At 39.5% G+C, this 24,081-nt stretch overlaps 1 protein-coding gene and 1 long non-coding RNA gene across 17 annotated transcripts in view; both read right to left on the bottom strand.

Moving 5' to 3' along the window:
- Window positions 1–24,081, bottom strand: part of ARID1B (AT-rich interaction domain 1B) — a 418,737-nt gene that overhangs the window by 77,498 nt on the left and 317,158 nt on the right. For 15 of the 16 annotated variants that reach the window (XM_081529728.1, XM_081529730.1, XM_081529733.1 and 12 more), the window contains one exon: window positions 20,052–20,141. The exons of the other annotated variant lie outside the window; for it this stretch is intronic. In XM_081529728.1, coding sequence (XP_081385854.1) covers window positions 20,052–20,141 — 90 coding nt within the window. The remainder of the gene's footprint in view (window positions 1–20,051; window positions 20,142–24,081) is intronic. 16 annotated transcript variants of the gene reach the window in all.
- On the bottom strand, window positions 463–12,995 carry LOC145521308 (uncharacterized). Its single transcript, XR_014065309.1, has 2 exons — window positions 12,043–12,995; window positions 463–3,485 (listed from the first exon to the last, which is right to left on the bottom strand). It is a non-coding gene; the product is annotated as an uncharacterized LOC145521308 (long non-coding RNA).

Here is a 24,081-nt window from a genome sequence, read left to right as displayed (position 1 = left end):
TTCACCCAAGAAGTGTCCATGCTGAAGGTTTCAGAACATGTGTAATACAGCACCTCCTTAAGTTATTGCTGCCTCTCAGATGCTTACTATAAGCTTAAGATTTGTTCAAGCAACTTCTAAGAATTCTTATCTGGCAAGTTATTTCATAATTTCTGACTCTTAATTCAGTCCTTAAAAATATGTACATATATGATGCCATGATCCAGTTGAGTCATCTCACTCATCACTGGAATTTTGCATAAAATAAGTTTGTGAAAATGGTCCTAAAGAGGTGAAATGTTCAAGTTAATCCAAATGGAATATGTGACAACATCAAATTCTACAACTTGGAGACAAGGTTCTATGGCGTATGGAATCCACCTCCTTCCATAGAAATTAAAATGAAAATAAAGAGAGAAAAAAAATTCCATTCTTTTCTCTGTATGCTTTTACAATGGCACTACTTACAAGAGGTTTCTAAAATTTTGTTTTATTTTTGGTGAGACTCATCCCTTTCCATGTAATTCCCAAGACAATGAAAGGAGGTGACATAATTTCCCTGACTCTTTTCTGAATTATAATCATCAAATGGCAGCTAACTGGGAACAGAAGGCCTAGATTATAGTTTTGCTTGTGTCGATAGCTCAGAATCTAGTAGGGTAGACAGATATTTATGTAAATAGGCTGCAGTGTGTGAACTGATCAAAACTAGCAGCGTGACCTTAGGTGAATCATAATTTACCTGAGGCTCAGTTTCCTCATCTTAAAATGTAGATGAGGTTGCTGTAAGATAACTGAAATGGCACATGAAAATGTTCTGTAATCTGAAATGTGATACACAAAAGTAAGAGATGATGATGATAATTTTCTGGTTTATAAATTGCTATGAGTATATTTTAACTTCTGAACACCCCACATATTCAGGTGCAGTTTCCAACCAGCATGAAGAAGCTAGTTTTTATTTCTTAGTTTTTTAAGTGTGTGGGATCCACATTACTCTAATACTTGTGTAACTGTCTACAAATTCCAAAAGGTTAAAAAAATACATACTCCTGTCTCCTACCACTTAGTCTCCCTGGCCAAAGGCAAGTGTTTTTTTAATGTATCCTTTCAGGGATACTTTATAATTTGTTTGTGTTAGACTGTGCATTTCCTTTATCATGAGTAAAGTTGAACATTTTGTTTTACAGCAGTTTCAACTCCTTTTCTAGAATTATTTATATCATTTGCCCATTTTCTGTTGGCCACTCTATGTCATGACTAGGAAGTATTTCATCTTGCAGATTCAGCTGTTATTACCAAATAGCTACATGGTTTACCAAAACTCTTGCATCTGCAATCCTATGAAAATTTGGCCCTTCAGTCTGGTTAACACTGGCAAAGGCCGTACACAGTCTTGGCAGGAAAACAGTGTGGTCTGACTTGCATTTTCAAAAGCTAATTCCACCATAATATGCAGCATGAAGAAAGGACTGAGGGAAAGTAAGGCTATAGGTTAGAAGACTAGTTAGGAGGTAGGGAAAGTGATACATAATATATCATTACGATTAAATGCCAGCACAAATCCTAATCCTACTAAAAAAGACTTCCACTATGGATTGCTGTTGTTTAGTTGCCACATGGGATCCAACCCATTGTGACCCTATGGACTGTAGTCTGCCATACTCCTTGGCCCATGGGATCTCCCAGGCAAGAATACTGGAATGGGTTACCATTTCCTTCTCCAGGGGATTTTCCCAACCCAGGGATGGAACCTCATCTCCTGCATTGGCAGACGGGTGGATTCTTTACTGGTGAACCACCAAGGAAGCCTCCATTATGGATATAGCCATATTTTTAAAAGGTTATTGAATGTAGTCATAATCTAAACAAACTAATAAAAAATTAGAAGGCAGAAGTTAACAAAAAAAGAAGTATTTCTACTTTTAATCCTGAATACAGAGACCTGCATGTCCATTATTTGTTTCCTCATCTATAAAATAGGGACAATTGTTATCTCTCTCATAAGGTTTAATCTCATTGGGATTAAATGAGATGATACATGCAAAAAATGTATAACAGTGCCTGGCACACACACACAGTGAGCTTTCAATAATCACTACCTGTTACTATTATTATATGCTCAAAAAAGGAAAGCAAGAGAGGTGGCTTGGTGTGACAGCAAGAACTAGGACATCAGTCGTGGGCCTACCATGTTCGCTGTGCAGAATACAGCAATTAACCTAGCCTTTCTGCCTCAGTTTCCCCACCTGTTAAATGCAGAGAGGGAAGACATACAGTATTTGTAGAGACACTTCTAGTTCTCCATGATTATGGCTTAAACATTTTAAAAAAATCTAATTCAGGTCTGTAATTTGTATGCATATTTACTTGGGGGACAGTCTTCATTTTGTTTTATTTTAACCTTTATTTTGAATGAAATAAATGTTAAAATGTTTCCAAAAACTAAATTTCAACCTAGAATTTTCTATTTATGGTGACACATTTGATTGTATTTTGCCTCCTTTAGAAAGTTATTATAAAATGGCAGGTTGTAGCACAGTTTATGAATAGAAAAACCGACGGTTGAAAGAATGAAGCCTTTTTTTTTTTTAAGTTGTATAATTTTTCTAGTTATTAACCATCTGAGTTTAGAAAACCAAACTAACTAGTAAGGAAAATTTAGGAAGTATAAAGTGAATTTCCTATATAGTATAATAGTTTGTTGAACTACTAGGTGTATTATAGAATTGGCAAATAATCAAACATGGAAAAATCAAACTTTGGAGAAAAGTACTAATTTAGATAACTACTAGTCATATTATATAAAAGAACTTATTGGGAAATCTTAGAAACTTTATATGAAAATATGGTTTACACATTTCATCCATAAAGTATATGCATAGAAGGTTTATATAAATGGATTTACTATTTTTGAGTCCTTCATTACATGTATATGTGACCACAAACATGTGTACGATCAAACTTGAAGAAGTGGAAGCTCTATTCTGAGAGGAAAGGTACTGCAGTAATAGGAAACACACATAAACACACACATGCATGTATGCCATCTGTTTGGAATCAGATGTGGGTTAAAGAAGCTGCCTCAACTATCCACTGTGTGGACCACAGGTTCTCTTGTATAAAACAGTGAATGCATTTCCTATCCTGGCTTACAAGACCATTCTGAGAATCAAATAAGAAAAACATATGTGGCTGTTCTTTTCTAAACCGAAAAACACCGTGAGAATGCCATACAAAGGCATTACTGTTGCCTTTTTAGTGATGCTACAAGCCATTCACTGCGTGAGTTCTGATCTAAGCTATCACACTGGTAACTCAGCCCACAATAACGACATAGAAATCTTCTACCAGCATGTCCCAATTTTACTCCGGCATTCATGGAACTGCAGTTAAGAAAAAAGAGGATTTTTTTTTTCAAGTAAAAGATGTGATCCTTGTCTTTGAAGAATTACAATTTAGTTGCTGCTACTGCTGCTGCTAAGTTGCTTCAGTCGTGTCCAACTCTGTGCGATCCCATAGATGGCAACCCACCAGGCTCCGCCGTCCCGGGGATTCTCCAGGCAAGAATACTGGAGTGGGTTGCCATTTCCTTCTCCAGGGCATGAAAGGGAAAAGTGAAAGTGAAGTTGCTCAGTCGTGTCCGACTCTTAGCGACCCCATGGACTGTAGCCTACCAGGCTCCTCCGTCCATGGGATTTTCCAGGCAGGAGTACTGGAGTGGGGTGCCATTGCCTTCTCCACAATTTAGTTGAGTAGACAATAAAACTTACCAACAGGGAAAAATGATAAAATCACAAAGTAACTGAGACAGATTCTGGGCAGTATGCTAGGTGTTGGGGATGTAAACAGTGAGCACTCAGGCTCTGCCCTGTGGACTTCACATTCTAATGACAGAGACAGCCACCAACAAACAACTAAGAGTAAGTATGAGCAAAAGAAAACAGAAGTACAGGTACTCTGAAGGTATAGGAGAAAGATCCAATTTGGACTGGGGACAAAGGAGGTTTCCCTGAAGAAGTCCTGTTTAAGTTGAGCCCTTAGCTGAAGGTAGCTGCTACTGCTGCTGCTAAGTCGCTTCAGTCGTGTCCGACTCTGTGCGACCCCATAGACGGCAGCTCACCAGGCTCCGCAGTCCCTAGGATTCTCCAGGCAAGAACACTGGAGTGGGTTGCCATTTCCTTCTCCAGTGCATGAAAGGGAAAAGTGAAAGTGAAGTCGCTCAGTCGTGTCCGACTCTTAGCGACCCCATGGACTATAGCATATCAGGCTCCTCCGTCCAGTAGGATGCAGGTAAATCTAACTAGATCTGAATAAGACTAAAAATAGGTCTGACTAGCGAAGTGGATGCCGCAATGTGTATTCCTGGAAGCCAAAGTTCGTGCATTCAGCTGAATCCCAGCGGTCAATGGGCACCCTTCTATTTGCTCTGGTCTTGTCTATGGGCTTCCCTCGTGGCTCAGATGGTAAAGTGTCTGCCTACAATGCAGGAGACCCGGGTTCGATCCGTGGGTTGGGAAGATCCCCTGGAGAAGGAAATGGCAACCCACTCCAGTACTCTTGCTTGGAAAATTCCATGGATGGAGGGGCCTGGTGGGATACAGTCCATGGGGTCGCAAAGGGTCGGACACGACTGAGAGACTTCACTTCACTTTGTCTATGGTTAGGTTAACATTTCCAATCCTTTTCTTGAAGCCTTCTGCTAGCCCTGCTGCTAAATGTAAAGAGACCACAGGAAAAGGCAGAGCCACCCCTAAGACAGCCTGCTCTCACCTATGTACCTCAACATCCCCCCGCCATGTCCTACCTTTATGGATTTTCCTCCTTTCAGAAGGAAATCTCTTCCTAGCATCCAAGGCAGGACCTCCACTTTATGCTATGAATTTTATCCTTTCTCATCTCTCCAGGGATATTCAAGTGTTTGTTCAAAAACTAGCCAATGACTCGACTGTTTAACGGATGAAGCCGAACAGTCCAGCAGTCAAGTCTCTTCAAATGTGACCTGACTATTTCTCCAGCCCCATCATGTCTACATGGTCATCATGGCACGCCCACTCTGATTTGATCACTCACTTTTACTTCCCTTGCCTTCTTCGTACATTGATCCACTTAACAAATATTTATGGACCATCTCTCATGTTCCTGGCAATGGACTATTCACTAGCCTAATAACAGTTGACATTTAATGAGCAGATATTATGTGCTAATGGCTTTGTTCATTATTCTTTGAAACTTCAAAACAGCTATGAAGACATTGAGGCTCACAGAGGTTAATTCACTGAAACCCCTTTCATGTATTTTTTTTTGTTTTACCACAATCCATACTTAAGAAATATATCTTCTACCAAGATTCAATGTGCATATGTGATACGTTTATATATTCACATTCAGTATTCACACATACACTGTATGCTTCATAAAAAAAGTTTCTACCCTGATTATGTGCAATGACCTCTGATATTTTATATATATTTTTTCAATGAAAAAACCCATGCTTGAGAGGCACAGTTCAAAAACAGACTGCTAGATTGTGTCCTCTGTTGAATACTGAGTGCCTAGAGGGTCATTCCGGAGAAGGCAATGGCACCCCACTCCAATACTCTTGCCTGGAAAATCCCATGGACGGAGGAGCCTGGTAGGCTACAGTCCATGGGGTTGCTAAGAGTCGGACACGACTGAGCGACTTCACTTTCACTTTTCCCTTTCATGCACTGGAGAAGGAAATGGCAACCCACTCCAGTGTTCTTGCCTGGAGAATCCCAGGGATGGGGGAGCCTGGTGGGCTGCCGTCTATGGGGTCGCACAGAGTCGGACACGACTGAAGCGACTTAGCAGCAGCAGCAGCAGAGGGTCATTCATCACCACGAGACTGACATGCTCCTGTCCTTCCTGGCTCCTCCTCCTGCTGCTTCCATGGCATTCCCTGGACTTCCAGAAAAAAAGACACTTTCCTATGCTGTATGTTAGCTGACAGAGAGCGGCTGTCACAATTTTATCATTATTTGTAGGGGTGACTCTCTTCCCCCAGACTGTGAGCACTGAGGCTTTAAACAAACACATTCTCTTTGCATCTGTCTCCTCTGGACCAAGCCAGGTGACTGGCACAGAACTGGAACCAAATAGTACAGGTTTTTTAATGAATAAGAAAACATCTTCATTCAGAATCCATTTACTTTTACTTTGGGAAAACAGTTTAATAAATGTGATGGTTTGGCTGCTCGTTCAGAGTATGTTCAAGTAATCATTTGTGGCAAAAAGAGGACAGCTATTCAAGGCAAGAACAATTGAAGGCTGATAGCCTAATGGGCCAGAAAGCACCATTATTTCTATCACCTAAATATCTGCCAAATGCATCCGCTCTGTCCATCTCCACTGTCACTGCAGATTCAAATTCTGGCCTTACCACTTATGGTTAGGACACTTCAGCAAGTTAATAGTCAAGCCTTAATTTTCTGCTCTGAGAAAGGTGGATGACTACTGAGTCTACCTCATAAGAGTAAATGTGAACATGCTTTGTAAAGCATATAGCTTAGTGCCTGTACACAGCAGAGGCTCAGTAAGTGACAGGTATTATTATTCATATTATTTTTAAATACAACCCACCATTTATTACCCATCTGAGTGACCCCAAGTTTTCAAACTAGCTTCCCTTGCCAGGCTCCCCTTCAAACCATGCACCATGGCAACGTTGGAAAGTGCTTCAAATCCCTGGATGGTGGTTAATTCTCCCAGTGGCCACACCCTGTGGTCCCCTGGCAAATGGTTTGATGCCCTTGCCCAAATGCACGCAGCTCTGTGTCACTGTGCTGGGCTGGCCGGCTCCATCCTCCACCAGAGCCAGTTATAGCTGCTGGGCAGCCTTCCTCACTCAGCTGACTATCCAGAAACCAGTGCCCTTTTCCTGATAGCTAGTTCCAGAAATAATTGGCTGGCCATGTTACTTGGCTCAGAAAAAAGAAGCCTGTCAGTTTCAGGCCACTCAATCAATAGCTACAGTAGTGATTAGCTCTGAGCGGTGTTAAGACTCAGTGTACATCCTTTCCAATCTTGCAGGGTCCCTAGAGTTTGCCTATTAAGACAGCGAGTGGGGGAGTGGAAAGAGAAGAGGGGGAGGAAGAGGAAGAGAAGAAAGCTAGATGGCGAGACAGATGTCAAGAGTCCTGTTAAGTGCCTGAACAAACTCTCAATGCAAAGAGGAAGGATCTTGATTTTTGTTTATTACTGGGTCACAAGCACCTATGTGAATCACTAGCTTGATAAACACTTATGTAATGGATAAATCAATCTATTAGGTTTTTTTTGAAAGGAGACTGGAGTCTGAAACAAGACTACTCTATTTCTAGTTATAAAGAAAACCCTCTAGACCTTGCCCCAGATAAGGGCATACCAGTCTTCAGCTGAGGGCTTGTTGAGGAACCTTGAACTTGTGTGATAAAGGCCCAATTTTGGCCTGACTTGTTCCTACCACCTAGTAAGGGGCTAACAACTTGTTCTAAAATTTATTCCAAAGGAACATGGGTTCATTTAGATATTTCAGTATAATCTGACAATTCTCTGAACACCATTTCCCATTTACCCAATAGCTGAAAGCAGGATTGGTGGTGGGGCTGCAGGACCCTATCTGGAGTCATTCAGTCTGCAGGTTTAGAATGATTCTCAACAGGGTCATCCTCCTATGGATATTCGTATCAGTGGAAAATTCCTAGACAATCTATTCTATTACATGGCAGTAGAAGTCATGTTAAGTCTAGGAAAATGTTATTAATACTTCAATCTTTATACAGAGGCCAGTATTAAAGACTAAGCTGAAGAGGCTTCTGTTTTCCTTAATGTGTTTTTAAGAAAACATATTACTATCTTGGAATCTTAGAAAACAGGCCTAACAGAGAATTAGCATTTCTAAAATGTCTATCCACATCATTATTAGATAAGTGAGTTTTCAAGACTTTTCAAATATTTTCTTCAACATGGTAGTATTTGTGGTTTATTAAGTGGGTATTTTTCCTGATTTTAGAAAAAAATGCTATATGATGCTCTTACTTGCAAAAAAGAAAATTCTTATAGAAAAGAAAAATCCACAGTGACTGTCTAAACCTTGGCAGATCAAAAAACAATTTTTTAAGGAACTGATTTATGTAGTCATTATAAACAAATCACATTTTCCACATAAGAGATGAAATGAATACAGAATATTTTTATGTGGTATGAATGAGGAAAAATCTTTCACTGGACAAGACAGAGATACAGCTTATCTTTAAGAATATTTAAAACAATTCTCAAGAATAGATGAAATTATACTTAGGCCTTAAAGCCTAAGGAGGAGTATCTGGAGGAGATACTCCATGGAAAAACAGAGAGGAAAGCTCCATGAATTCAACAGGCAGCGACAGGCTGTCACAACTCCAAAACAGTCACTGATGGGTTAAAGGCCTATCCACGGAAAATGCATCTCTAAGTTGAAGGGTGTTAGAAAACTGACTCAGAAAGAAAGTCAAATAAGTAATGGAGCAAATACAAGGAATTTCAGAAAGTTAAACTGGAAGGCATTTAAGTGTGGACCTAAGCCTCCAACTGTATATCCTTTCCTTCTTCAGGCAAGACAACAAATTCTGCAATGTAAGTAATGGAGACCTTAAATCCTGATGGAAAACACAGCGTTAAGCACAAGACCCAGATCACGGTTCACCCCATCCATGAAAGAGAACAGCAAACAGAGGGCACGAGTGCTCGGGCTCCTGCAGGGGAGCGGGCGAGCCCAGCACCAAGTCCACATGAGCATGGCGCCTTGTCAGGGGCCTCTTGAGCACGGTCAGGACACCCACAAAACACCCAAGGCTCCACAAGCCACCAAAAGGCAAGGCACCTTTTTCCTTTGGCACATGGATGGTTTATTTTCATGTTGGCATCTGTTAAATATTCACAGAAGAACTGCCTTGTTTCTTCAGGGCAGTTCAATAAAAGATGTTTCCCCACATGTGTGAAATCACGGTCAGACGCTGCACCACCTTAGCAGAGGCTCCGACTGTAAACACAGAACCATTTCTCATTGCAAATAGGTGTCAGATACCCATTTGGAGAGAAAAATAGATTTTAAAGAATATTCTTGTTACATTTTAATATCTTCAATGTTTAGTTGCCTGCCTGCTTCTCCTCACAACATGAACTGCTCCAAGGAAGACAGAAACTAATGACCCGTTCAAGGCTGTAACCCAGGCCCCCCAGTGTTCTCCCAGCTGTGCTTTCAGGTTAACTGGCACAATAACTCCCTCTCCCTTTCCTGTCACCACCGCACCCTCTATTCAGAGGCACAGACGACAGCATCTAAGTTCTCCCCACCCACCCGCACGAAGCCCTCTCAGCTATTGCCATCATCTATCATCAGGAAAATCAGAGTCAGGGGAGGGACCGGACTGACTACTCAGATGGCAGATGGGAGCAAAATATTTGGCCTTTCCTTATATAATTCTTTGGAGTTTAGCTGCAAAAGTCAACTTCAGTGCCGAGGGTGAAGCCAATTTTATGTGTCCCTACGTGCTGGAAGAAGCAAAGAAATCACTTTTTCAGGCTTTCAGCCCAGTCTCACCTCAGTCATCTATGCCTGATGCTTATGATTACTAGTATTTGCACAGTGCTTTGCAATAGATAACTTTTAGATACAAGGTTGCATTGGATCCATGCAACAAATCCATGGGACACTCTGATCCCCATTTTACAAATGAGGAAGAAGAAATTCAATTACTTGTCCAAGGTCACAAAACCAGTTAGTGGTAAATTTGCACCTAAACCCAGATTTTTGGTTCCAAATTCCCTGAAGATTAAGATGAGGAAAAGAATGTCTCTAAGACACTGGCCAAGGCCCCAAGGTCCTGGTCCTCACAGAGCTCTCCCTGGGGAGAAAGCTCCAGTGGTAACCCCTCCAGGGGTCCTGGGCACTGCCTGCCTGTGTGGGATGGTGCTGGCCTATCAGGTGATGCTTCCTTTTTTGTTCTGGCAGGAAACTCGGACTGGACTCAAAGACCTACTAGGTGTCAGGCTGTTTGGAGGATATGAAAGATTAGTAAAGATGGGCCAGGGGAGCCACAGGTCGGGGAGGGAGGGGGGTTGAGGAGTGCGTGGCAAAAGGGTTGGAAAGCAGCGCACACGAAGACCCCAGAAGACCATGGCTGGAGACCATGAGGCAGGAGAGTGATGAGAGCAAGACCAGAAAGGGAGGCTGGGTGGGTGAGATGGCGCCCTGTAACCAAGCACAGGAAGGCCTTTCTCCAAAGGCAGAGGCAAGTTCTCAAAGGTTTTTATGAAGGGAATGACATGGTGTTACCAGTCCTCTGGAGAGACCATTCTGGATGCAGCCTGGAAAGCGGAGTGGAGGGAGCAAAGCTGACAGAAAGAATGGCTGGGAGGTGTTGATGGAGCCTCTGTGGCCTGGGCTGGGATCGTGCCATTGAAAGCCAAGAAAAGGAGGATGTGAGAAACCACTGAGGGGTGGAGTCTGCAGAACAGGGTGACTAGTGTAGAGCTGATGGGAGAGAAAAAGACATCAAGGATGCCTTCTAGCTTTCTGGTTTGGGGAACAAAGCAGATGGCAGTCTTTCACTGAGGTACAGACCCATAAAGCACAGGAGAAAACATGTTGTTATAAATAAGTGCACACAATACACAATGTTGAATTTACCTAAGATCCAGATGTTCTCAAATACTTTCACGGAAGAATAATGAGCCAATTACAAATGAGTGTTAACTATTAAAAACAAGCTTTAATTGGCAATTCAAAAAAATTACTGCACATACAAAAGTAACAGAACTATGCTTCTTTTAAAATATTCTAAAATTCAGACTGATGATTCTACAACGAACACAAACTGATTTTTATTGTAGTGGTATTTATTTCCCCGAGCTCTTTGGTGAACTGATCTCTAGATAGCAGACTTAATAGGAATTCAACGCTAACCCTCATACTATTCCTATACTGCTATTCCCTTCATTACTGACTAGCTTTGGCTTGGTCCACAATCCAGCCCAGAGGCAGAGTTCTGGGGCTGAAGAAATTAGAAACAACTTCTTAGATAGTCTCTCTTGTACGGTACCTCCCATTTGAGTTTATTTTCATCTGCCACCGATTATAAAAACGGGATCCTCAATTAAGAGTAGAGGCTAAATTAATTGCATCTGGGGGTGAGGGTAGACTGTCATGAATGCCTTAACACGCTGATCTACTGTATTTACACAACAAGGCTTGAGGAAAGGAATCTAATTTCTCTTTTTGACGATACCCTTGTCCTGAAAGGCAGCATCATTTTACAGTTAGTATGCTCACAATGTAAGTGATAAGAACCTTTACATGCAAGAACAATTAGACAGGTCGACTGGGAGATCCTTCTCTGACAACCAGGGAGCCTATGAACCATCTCAGCATCTGCAGATTGACCATCACACTGAAAACTGAGAACCTCAGAGAAAGAGCAAAAAAATAATTTCTGTAGTTTGTACACACACACACACACACAAAATCCCATCTCCAACTCCTTAACCATTATCTCGGTGGTCTCTTCCATTTCTGTACTTATTGGTTAATCTGTTCTTGACAACCGAGTTAGGTCAATTAAGATGTACAAAAATAATTTTAAAAATTTCAAAACTGATTTTTGGTGTGGCTATCACTAGGAAATAAGCCAGCACCATTAATAACTTTTCCAAAGTTTTACTTATTTCCCTCTAAATATTCTGGGGTTGTAAAGAGCATGGTTGGCCTCTGGACAACGCACTTTACTGTGAGGCTCCAGGTGTGAGCATCTCATCTCAGACTGACACTGTGTCTGTATGATTGTAGAAATATTTCTGGAAGAATGGAAGACGGAAGTGGTAGCTTTAATCTGGTGCAAAAGAGAGAAACACTATGCTACAGCAAATGACTTACAATGGTAAAACTGAAGGAAGACATATCAATATGGTAAGCTTTCTTAATTTCAGAGCAAGAAACATTTTGTTCTTTGGTTGTTCTGTGCTCTGAATAGATCTGAAACTTCTGAATGGTTGTGAAGGCTGAATTATTTCCTGTCGTTCAACTCAATCTTTGTTGAGCACCTATTATATAGAAGGTGCTGCTGTAGCATAAGGATGCAGGGCATAAATAAGATTTGGTTCTGGCCCTCAAGAGTTCAGTCTAATCTACAGAAAGACATTGGATTTATTTTAAGAGATCTCTTTTCTGTCCTGTCCTTCCCATTAAAAAGGAAGAGAAAGATTTACCCTGTGCAAATAGAATGTGCTTAGAAATTTGATGAGGAATTCTATTCATATGCTGAAAAGAAGCTAACATACACCATTAAAGAGTGGGGATAAAACCATATCAAGGCAGTTAACATTTGGGATTAATAACAGAACAAAGACATATTCTATTCCTTCTACTTAAAATATGTAAGTTTGAAACCTTATATTTTGAGGTACACAGATTCTGAGTCACCTTCTTATGATAGCACACAAAAAGGACATCTAAATGCCTGCGCTCACCCCTCTGCTACACACTTTTTCTGGAAAATGGCACTATTTGTGTTTATAAAAATGGAGCTACTGATAAATATCACTGTGAATATCAGATTCCAAAGATGAGAATTTTGTGATTCATCTGACAGCCGTCAAGAACTGTTTGGCTGGATTAAATACTCAAGATATGTAAAACTGCAATATTTTGTTATTTTTTTCCTTGTCCTGAAACTACAGAGTAACTGCACAACTTGTCTAGCCTGTCTAATTTTGGCACCACTGACACAGTAAAAGACAATTCTCAATTAGGTACAGAAATACTGTAGACTTTAACTACAAACCTATTTAAACAGTTGAAAGAGGAAGAAAGGTTGTCCTGTAGCTGGACAAGAATGAAGGCTGGAGGTGGGGGAACCCGATAATTCTGGAAAATCTCACCCAGGACGCCCTCCATACGGTCACGGAATGGTGCCTACGTATTGCCTCCAGCAACAGAATATATTTTCTAGCACATCACAGTCCGGGAGCAGCATCAATTCTGCTTGCAAGCCATATCCAAAAGGGAAGGTTCTTAGTGGTTCTGCTTTCAGCATATCTCAAGGACTAATTAAATCCTCATTACTACCTTCTAATTATTCAAATACTATGGGATTACACTCAGGAAGTCCCTGCTGGCATACTAGATGAAAAGGGTTAAATAACCTATGTTGATTTTGAGAATCCAGATCTAGTTCAGACCTTCAGAAAACCACTAGCACTAACATGAATATTTAACTAGACACCACTGTGAAAATTAAAAGGGAATTCAATTAAAAGGTTTTCAAAAAATTAATTCTGAACCTCTCTACATCTGTCCAAATAAATAAGCCTTCTCAAAACGTTTTCACCTAATTGCTAATCCAATAAACTAGAAGGGCATTTGCTAGTTTCATTAAGCTTAACATTTTACAGAGGTTAAAAATGTGATGATTTTGATATTAATAATAATTATACTTATTTATCTAGTTAGATGGCTATCCTATATTCCCTGCTAGAAAACAGGACAATCTACTAGTAAGCCATTTCTTACTGCCTTTTTCAAATTTTAAGATATATATGTTAAAGATTAACAAATAAGGATAAAGCTAATCTAAACACGTTGGCTACAATTTTCTTGTAAAATATATTTCAGTATTTTAGGGTTATCTTAACTATTCTTCCAACTATTGTTCGTATAATTCATAGTATTTGATTTTTTGGGTGAGGGCATGTGGTTATATGAGGTCTAGAAAGAAAAGATTTGGTTTAAATAAAAACCAATGGCAATACTAAGCTGAAGTTTTGACATTTAAAAAAAACAAACATATCAGTAATGAAAAAGTTAATACCAAAGAATCTGAACTAATTTTTTTTTATTCATTTAGTAAGAAGCACCACATAATATGCAAACAGGAGAGTATAAATCAAGTATTATACTGGGAAGTACATAAAATGTAGAGGAGACAATACTAAATAAGGATAAAGAAGTCAATAGATCTCCAAAGTATCTTTCTCCTTTCTGTAAATTCTGATGGCCATATGCACATACACCTTTGTAGATGGAAAATAGAAAACTACAGAAACACTTATTTTTGCCTACACACAATGTGGGGAAATGAATTTGTGACTGCTGCCTTTTGATACACTCGACACCAGGACCACCAAGTAAAGAGGGGGTGGGCACTGCAGAGCTCCAGGTCTAGATGGAGCACGGACTCTGTGCTCAGTCTCGGGACAAGGAGATGGCCTTGCTGCTGCCATGATGGTTTGGACCCTAGGACAGACTCAGACTTGCAAAATTCTCAACAGGGTATGTAATTTATTAATGAATGTTCTTCCTGAATGGGAATACAAAGATCAAACCCCAGAAATGACAGCAGAGCAAGACAGCAGCTTCTTGAGCCTGAAGGGACTGAGAGCCAGGGTTGTAGGTCAACCCGGCTGACCCCCACAAGGAGAGAGGGAGGACCCAGAATATCGCACTCCGTGGGAAAGCAGGCTGCAGAGGCTCTTGTTTTGTGCAAGTGTCTCTGGACAAGTGTGTTTCTGGTTTCTCCGCCATTAAGGTAAATCTATTTCCTATGGGTATATAAAGAAAACGTGTGAAATTGTGGAATTTTACTCTTTTATAATCTTACTTGTTAAAACAAATAAGTGTAAAAGGAAGAGTTTAGCTTGGTTATTTTAGCACTCAGCAGTACAGAAGCTGTGTCTTATCTTGTCTCTCAGGGTCCATGGTTTCTGAGAAAGTACACATTTTTAAAAATAAGATGCTAACTCAGCAATATATTTTTTTTCCTCTTCTTTCATTACTTCCTTAAATAAGGGGAGAGGGTATATAAATTACAAAAGGATAAAGTAAGTTAAATTACATGGGGATCAATACTGGAGAATTTTACAGCAAGCGTTTTCTTAGATTTACTTTGCATTATATATATTGTTGGTACATACCAAATGATGGTAAAACAAACAAAAAATGCTTTTCATTATTGGATCAAATCATCAAAATGATTACATCATCTGCCATTAAAACACATTATCAAGTGTTATCAGGTAGGAGCTAACATATCTTCCTAGATTTTAACAAATCATTAAAAAAAAAAGTACTTGCTACCCAATTTTAGAGGAAATTTAACTCATACATGGCAAAGCACCAGCCAACGGATGCACGTGGTGCCTCCAGCACAGTCTCAGGGAAGTTAGAAGAACACATTCATAAAAATCAATTCAGATTTAGCAAATTATAAAAGTCATCTTTTACTATTTGACGGAAGTAGTCATTAAAACTAGCCAGGTTGTCAGTTATGTATCCACTACTAGTTACCGAAATCACACTATACATAAGAGGGGGGAAAACCCAAACATATCAACAAGTGGTTTCTATGCAGTGACACCAGAGGAACACCCTGGATTTTGTCTTGCAAATGTATTCATTTAGGTTAAAAGTTTGATTTAACTACATTTCCTGTTTCCAAGGCAAACCATTGAATATCATGGTAATCCAAGTCTACGCCCCAGCCAGTAATGCTGAAGAAGCTGAAGTTGATCCGTTCTATGAAGACCTACAAGACCTTTTAGAACTAACACCCAAAACAGATGTCCTTTTCATTATAGGGGACTGGAATGCAAAAGTAGGAAGTCAAGAAATACCTGGAGTAACAGGCAAATTTGGCCTTGGAGTACAGAATGAAGCAGGGCAAAGGCTAATAGAGTTTTGCCAAGAGAACACACTGGTCATAGTAAACACCCTCTTCCAACAACACAAGAGAAGACTCTACACATGGACATCACCAGATGGTCAACACTGAAATCAGACTGATTATATTCTTTGCAGCCAAAGATGGAAAAGCTCTATACAGGCAGCAAAAACAAGACCTGGAGCTGCCTGTGGCTCAGATCATGAACTCCTTATTGCCAAATTCAGACTTAAATTGAAGAAAGTGAGGAAAACCACTAGACCATTCAGGTATGACATAAATCAAATCCCTTACGATTATACAGTAGAAGTGAGAAATAGATTCAAGGGACTAGATCTGATAGACAGACTGCCTGATGAACTATGGTTAGAGGCCCGTGACATTGTACAGGAGACAGGGATCAAGACCATCCCCATGGAAACGAAATGCAAAAAAGCAAAATGGCTGTCTGAGGAGGCCTTACAGATAGCTGGGAAAAGAAGAGAAGCAAAAAGCAAAGGAGAAAAGGAAAGATAAACCCATTTGAAGGCAGAGTTCCAAAGAATAGCAAGAAGAGAAAAGAAAGCCTTTCTCAGCAATCAATGCAAAGAAATAGAGGAAAACAATAGAATAGGAAAGAACAGAGATCTGTTTAAGAAAATTAGAGATACCAAGGGAACATTTCATGCAAAGATGGGCTCAATAAGGAAAGAAATGGTATGGACCTAACAGAAGCAGAAGATATTAAGAAGAGGTGGCAAGAACACACAGAAGAACTATACAAAAAAGATCTTCACGACCCAGATAATCACGATGGTGTGATCACTCACCTAGAGCCAGACATCCTGGAATGTGAAGTCAAGTGGGCCTTAGGAAGCATCACTATGAACAAAGCTAGTGGAGGTGATGGAATTCCAGTTGAGCTATTTTGAATCCTAAAAGATGATGCTGTGAAAGCGCTGTACTCAATATGTCAGCAAATTTGGAAAACTCAGCAGCGGCCACAGGACTGGAAAAGGTCAGTTTTCATCCCAATCCCAAAGAAAGGCAATGCCAAAGAATGCTCAAACTACCACACAATTGCACTCATCTCACACGCTAGTAAAGTAATGCTCAAAATTCTCCAAGCCAGGCTTCAGCAATACGTGAACCGTGAACTTCTAGATGTTCAAGCTGGTTTTAGAAAAGGCAGAGGAACCAGAGATCAAATTGCCAACATCCGCTGGATCATTGAAAAAGCAAGATTTCCAAAAAACATCTATTTCTCATTCATTGACTATGCCAAAGCCTTTGACTGTGTGGATCACAATAAACTGTGGAAAATTCTGAAAGAGATGGGAATACTAGACCATCTGACCTGCCTCTTGAGAAACCTGTATGCAGGTGAGGAAGCAACAGTTAGAAGTGGATATGGAACAGACTGGTTCCAAATAGGGAAAGGAATACATCAAGGCTGTATATTGTCACCCTGCTTATTTAACGTATATGCAGAGTACATCATGAGAAATGCTGGGCTGGATGAAGCACAAGCTGGAATCAAGATTGCCAGGAAAAATATCAATAACCTCAGATAGGCAGATGACACTACCCTTAGGGCAGAAAGTGAAGAAGAACTAAAGAGCCTCTTGATGAAAGTAAAAGAGGAGAGTGGAAAAGTTGGCTTAAAGTTCAACATTCAGAAAACTAAGGTCATGGCATCTGTTCCCATCACTTCATGGCAAATAGATGGGGAAACAGTGGAAACTATTAATTTTTTTGGGCTCCAAAATCACTGTAGATAGTGATTGCAGCCATGAAATTAAAAGACGCTTACTCCTTGCAAGGAAAGTTATGACTAACCTAGAGAGCATATTAAAAAGCAGAGACATTACTTTGCCAACAAAGGTCTGTCTAGTCAAGGCTATGGTTTTTCCAGTGGTCATGTATGGATGTGAGAGTTGGACTATAAAGAAAGCTGAGTGCCAAAGAATTGATGCTTTTGCCCTGTATTGTTGGAGAAGACTCTTGAGAGTCCCTTGGACTGCAAAGAGATCTAGCTAGTTCATCCTAAAGGAGATCAGTTCTGGGTGTTCATTGGAAGGACTGATGTTGAAGCTGAAACTCCAATACTTTGGCCACCTGATGCGACGAGCTGACTCATTTGAAAAGACCCTGATGCTGGGAAATATTGAGGGCAGGAGGAGAAGGGGACGACAGAGGATGAGATGGATGGATGGCATCACCGACTCAATGGACATGGGTTTGGGTGGACTCTGGGAGTTGGTGATGGACAGGGAGGCCTGGTGTGCTACGGTTCATGGGGTCACAAAGAGTCAGACATGACTGAGAGACTGAACTGAACTGAACCTGTCATCTTGTCCTTCACATTTGGCATTCTACATTTTTAAACTTCTTAAATGTTCATCAGGTGGAAGGGGCTGAAAAGACACTGGAGAATGCAGAAGAGGGGTTCTTTTTCAGTTTGTAGCAATAAAGGTTTATTGTAGGATTTCCAAATAAAAGTACCTCTTATCTTCTGATGCTTACAAAATAAGCAGAATTCTCCCAGTAGTATGATGTTACAGGGTTATGGTGAAAATGAAACAACAAATATCTTCATTTTAGCTCTGGGTCTGGCCTGAGTGGGCTTTCAGTGCAGGATAATTTCCTCTATTCGTTTTTAATTCACTTCCTTGATCCGGTACCACAAGGTAGGTACAACACATAGCCACGAAAAGGGAGTCTGGGGAAACTCCCACTGGCTTGGCTCCAGTGCTCCTTCCAGAAGCGCCTGTCATGTCTCCCAGACAACAGAGCCAGAGGGGAGTTAACACAGAACAAGCGATTTATAGAGAGGATGTGACATACAAGACCAATTTATAGGAGGCCACAGTGAAAAGTTTAGAGAAACAAATATACACATCACACAATTATTAAAACACATTATAGTTCCTTATAAAGCAGTGGTTCTCAAGTATGGCCCTTACATCAGCAGCACTGAGGAACTGGTCAGAGATGCAGGTTTTCTGATGCAGAATAAGAAACCTGCAGTGTGGCCTAGCAATCCAGCTTAACAAGTTCTCCAGATGGTTCTCATGCACTCTAAAGCTTAAAAACCATTACTACTCCATTATTAAAACATATCGTAGTATTTTGATAAGGGAATTAAAGTATTAACTGCACATTAAATGATAATAAAAAGTTAAATATGTAAAGGTATTAGAAATTAAAATTTCATTTTATTCCTACTAAACATTCATTTTAACACAAATGATGTATAGATAAGGGTAATCCATCTTTTCACTGGTATTACTTTCTAAATAACACGTTACTGAGTTTTTAATACGTAAAATAACTGAAACTTCATCTAATTAGAAACAAATTGTCATCTTTACAACTCATACAGAAATAATTATAAACACTAGGGGTCAGGAGCCTTTAGATATTACCTACCAAGCCAGCAACTTTTGTCTTCCGCGCAGGTGAGAGAGGAAGGGGAGTGAAGGAAAGTGGCATCTCCACTGGCCAGGAGGTGGGGGGGTGGGGGCAGGCAGGCAACTCACGGGACAGTGGGAGGCGGTGATCAGGTACAGCGCTAGATGGTACAGCACACTTGTAAATCCTATCTACACGCATCTGGACTAAAATCACCATCTCCATCATCAGTGAGAGTCACTTTTCCTCCAAAAGGGGGAAATAAGACAGAAGCAAACAGATGAAGGCCTAAGGCCTCAGTCAAGGCAATAATATATGCGGGTCAACTTGTAGAACTGAGTAAAAGGTCCGAGTCTGCAGATGAGGAACAACCTGAATGCTCAGGAAAAGCTCACATTGCTTTTTCTGGCTCTGACACTAACTAGTCTCTGAGAATGAGAAGGTCATATAGAACTTCTATGGTCCTCAATTTCTTTATTCATAAATTGAGATGAATGGACTTAACAGTCTTCCAGGTCAGCTCCATTTCTAAGATCCTATAATTCCACAATATAAGGTTTTACTATGCGTTTAAAAATTTACTGTTAAATATCATGGGATAAATAATTGATCAAAACAGCTAAACAGATGCACTTTACCTCATTAGGACTAATATCAAAATTGAATCATTAATAGTCATTTTTCACAGCTAGATCAAACATCAGACTGTAGTCATGTTTAAACTATACTTCCTGGTTCAATGTGGACATGCAGATTCTCTGGAGCTTGAACTGGGATTTGGTAAAACCACCCAATCTACCAGAAACCATCCTTCTTTTCAGCATTTATTGTTACATGTAGGTTCTTAGGTATTTCTCTCATCTGATGAGAAAATATAATAGCATTTTAATAAATGTGTATAAGGAGGTACATAGGTAAGCAAACTCATTTAAACCTTATATACTCAAAACACAAAGGTATATAAGATATGAACTGCAGACCAACCTCTTTCCTGTGGCATTGGTGACTGGCTCAAGGCAGGATGAGAACTGGATTCTGACTGGCTCCCAGGTGGCTGAGGGGGCATCTGACTTCCTGTAAAAACACAGGAGAGGAAGTGGGGATAGGGAACCTTCTGCATTAATGTTGCAATTGCGCAAAACCAAGACACAGTTAAATGTATTTAATCTTCATGATCACAAAGGTATCGCTCCACAAAGAAAAACATACAGCTCAAAGAGAGTGATATTTTATACTTTTTTTTGTAAAACAAAGAGGAAACATGCATAAACATATTTATCAAATCACCTCCTGAAAAGTTCAATTTTCTACTGTATGAGTTCCCACATTCACAAATCAATCTACAAGCTCAAATCTCTTGACACACACTTCTACAATACATTTAACAAAATTCCAGACTGATGAAGTCAACTCAGACTCCCAAGTTTAAACTAGCTTCTAAGTGGGCAGTCAGCATAGTGGCCAACAATCTTTTATGAGTAATATTTACTTAATATAGCAATAACAACTGATTTCTAAAAAACTTCTAAGTCAATCAGAGATTCAACAAAAACTTAGAAGGAAAGCTCAATTAAAAGACACACAACTATAAAATATAGTGTACATTATCACTAAAGAAGAAACACTATTCTGCATCTTTTAATCTTTATTGCTAATAGAGCAATAGCATCTATTTACCAACTATTTGATTTCCATTTAATTTTTGCTTTTTGTCTTTTCAAGCTATAAGGTAAACGCCATGAGACAGGAATCAAGTCGTTTACTCCTTTAGTCCCTCCATCAGCATAACAAATAGTTAATAAATCTTTGTTATTTCATGGTCCTTAATCTGAGAATAGGAATTAAAGTAAAACACTTTAAACTTTATTAAAATAAAACAGAAAATTTTATTTTATTAACTAAAGGCAGTGAATTATATGAGATCTAGAGACAAGATTTTTAAATTTAAGAACAATCAGCTCACTTTCTGCCTCAGAAGTATAGATACATTTCTGAGAGTAAAAGTATTATAGAGTAACAAAGGCAGTTGAATTTAGCATAATCCTCAAAGCACTGTTTAACCATTCATTTACTCTTAAACATCTGCAGTAAATTAGTATTAGTACCAAATAAATAAAGCAAAAAAACTTACATTTTGGGTAAAAACAACTTCTGGGGTAAACACTGCCATCAACTCGGCTACAGATACACAAAAGTTGCTGTGTGTCGACTCAGGGTCATGTGCTTCCTATGAAATATCCTACGGCCCCTAAGCTCCAGTCCATTTAGAAATTTAAAGCAGCCAAATACTGACTTTTTAAAATGTCACTGGGGAATCATTTGCAGTAAGATAGTAAGTGCTTACATTATAATGATTGTTTCTACATGACAGACTGAATTCATAGACTCATGACAGTTAAAACACACACACACACACACACACACACACACACACAACAGTAATTCTATGTTAATACAGGACACCACTGCTTACACTATACATGTCCCAGGCACTGCTCTTATATACCATATTTCAAGTAAACATAAAAAAGGCTGTAAGAATGCTCATGAATTTATAAAATACTGCCATATCCAAGCAACAATAGTGGTTGTCTGGTGCATTTCTAAGAGATCTCTCTTTAAAGCGATGAGTTATCTACTCATTTACTAAATCTGTCCTTTAAAGAAACAAAGAGTCTTTTCATGGTAACGATAGACTTGCCCAAACTGTTTTAAATTCTCCATTTGCTTTCAATCCCTGTTTTTCCATCGGTAGTTTCATAGTTACTAAGAAATAACTTCATCTCCCATTAGCACAGCTATAAGCATAGTCACAGCATATGACTGTGACATGATCAGAAAACATGTTTGAGAAACATAATACAGATGATCCATTTCTGTCCACTCTCCATATAAAGAAGACAATTCAGAGGTTTTTGAACCAACTGAAATGACTAAACACCTCTTGAACCATAGATTTCTATATGTCAAATGTATGATCTTAAGTAAAACCTTTTAAACAAAGTGTGGTAACTATTTTAAAAGAGAATGTTTTCATATGTAGTAAATAAACCAAATTCATGAGAAGGCTTTAACAGTAAAACTCAGTGTTTAAAGAAAGTCTCAATTTCCCCCTAGTCTGTGTCTATGATGATGTAAGCACAATGTGGTGATGTAAGCACTATCTGTGAGGTAGAACAAATTTCACCATTTCACATAGGAGGTATTACTCTTAAATGGCTATGTACACAATACTGTCCAAAATTTTTGGTGCAACAAACTAAAAAATGAAACATCAGTAAGTGACTTTAATGTCTGCTTTTACCAACTTAAAATTCTAAGCACAAGTTTATATTAAAATTTTTTACAGAAGAGCTCTTATGTGTAATTAATTGAAGACTCAGAGTAAAGCTATAAAGCTAGTACAAGAGTGCTGTGCTCAGTCATGTCCGACTCTTTGCCAGACTCCTCTGTCCATGGGATTCTCCAGGCAAGATTACTGGAGTGGGTTCTTAGTTCCTGCCCCAGGGGATCTTCCCAACCCAGGGATTGAACCTGCATCTTTTACATTTCTTGCATTGGCAAGTGGATTCTTTATCACTAGCACCACCTGTATAAGGGGCTGTCATATATCCTTAGCCCACCTCTTCTAGTGATCACATCTTATAGAACCTTTATATAATTGTCAAGAGGAACTTAAAATGGTAAGAAATTACTAAAGATATTTGAATTTTACCAATTTTTCCAGTCAGGGTGCTTCTTTTTCCATTCTAGGGTCTCATATTGCATTTAGTTGTTATTTCTCCTTGGTCTCCTTCAGTCTAAATCTGTCTTTCCTTATATTTATGACCTTGATGCTCCTGAAGAGTTCAGATCAGTCGTTTCGTAGAATGTTCCTCAATTTGGCTTAGTCTGTTATTTTGTCAGGATTGAAACAAGGCAATGCATGTTGGGACATGTACAACAAAATTGTTGTGCCCTTTTCAGTTCATTCTACCAAGAGGTTAATGACAATGATGTTTCATTTGTGGTGACTTTTGCCTTGATTACTTGGCAAAGCTGTTGTCTACCAAGCTCCAATAAAAAGTTACTGCATTTTGCTCTTTGTAGTTGATGAATATCTTAGGGGAGGTATTTGAGACTCTGCAAATCCTGTGTCTCCTCAATCTTGCACCCACTAATTTTAGCATCCATTAGAGAATCCTGTCTGCAGCATTTATTATAGTTGTGCTTGCTAATGGTAATTCTTTATTTTCTTCTTTCCTTCCACATTTGTGAATGGGAATCTATTATGAGGAAGAATTAGCTCTTCTTCTCCACTTGTTTATGTATTTATTAGACTGCTTCTATCCATATGGACTTGATGTGGCAGACACATCACAGAATGACTTCCGCTGAGTCAAATTCTTATGTAATCTCCACCTTTTCATTGAGGGCAGAACCTGTGACTTGGCTTCTAATCCAAGAATATAACAGAAGTGATGGGATATCATTTCTAAAATTATTTTATATGGCAAAGTTAAAGGGATTTTATAGACGTAATTCAAGTCCATAATTGGTTGACTTTGAAATAATCAAAAGGGAAGTAACCCTGTGAGGGCCTGATGCCAAGAGAGGGCTTAGGCCTTCTTTGAGCTCAAGGATGCTCCCGATGGCCTTGACAAAGTAAGCTTCTATGATGGGAACTGAGCTGCATGGCAAGGAAAGGCAGCCTCTGGAACTTGAGGGCCTCACTTCTACAACCACTGGAAACAAATTCTTCCGAACATGGTGAATGAGACTGGAAGCAAAGTATCCCCAAGTTGAGCCTCCAGATGAATATGAGACAACCCAACACTTGGACCAGAGCCTTTTGACCCTGAGAAGAGGACCTAGTGAGGCTGTGACTAGACTCGTGACCAGGGAAAATGTGAGATTAATAAATGTGTGTTGTTTTATGCTGCTAAATTATGATAATTTGTCATACTGAACAGAAAACTCACACACTCATGGATTAAAATCCAATTGTGCCATTACTTTGTTGCTCAAATTGTTC

The sequence above is a fragment of the Giraffa tippelskirchi genome, chromosome 9, assembly GCF_054371585.1.
Source record: "Giraffa tippelskirchi isolate mGirTip1 chromosome 9, T2T-mGirTip1v1.2.pri, whole genome shotgun sequence".
NCBI lineage: Eukaryota > Metazoa > Chordata > Mammalia > Artiodactyla > Giraffidae > Giraffa > Giraffa tippelskirchi.
This window is presented reverse-complemented; position numbering and strand designations above follow the sequence as displayed.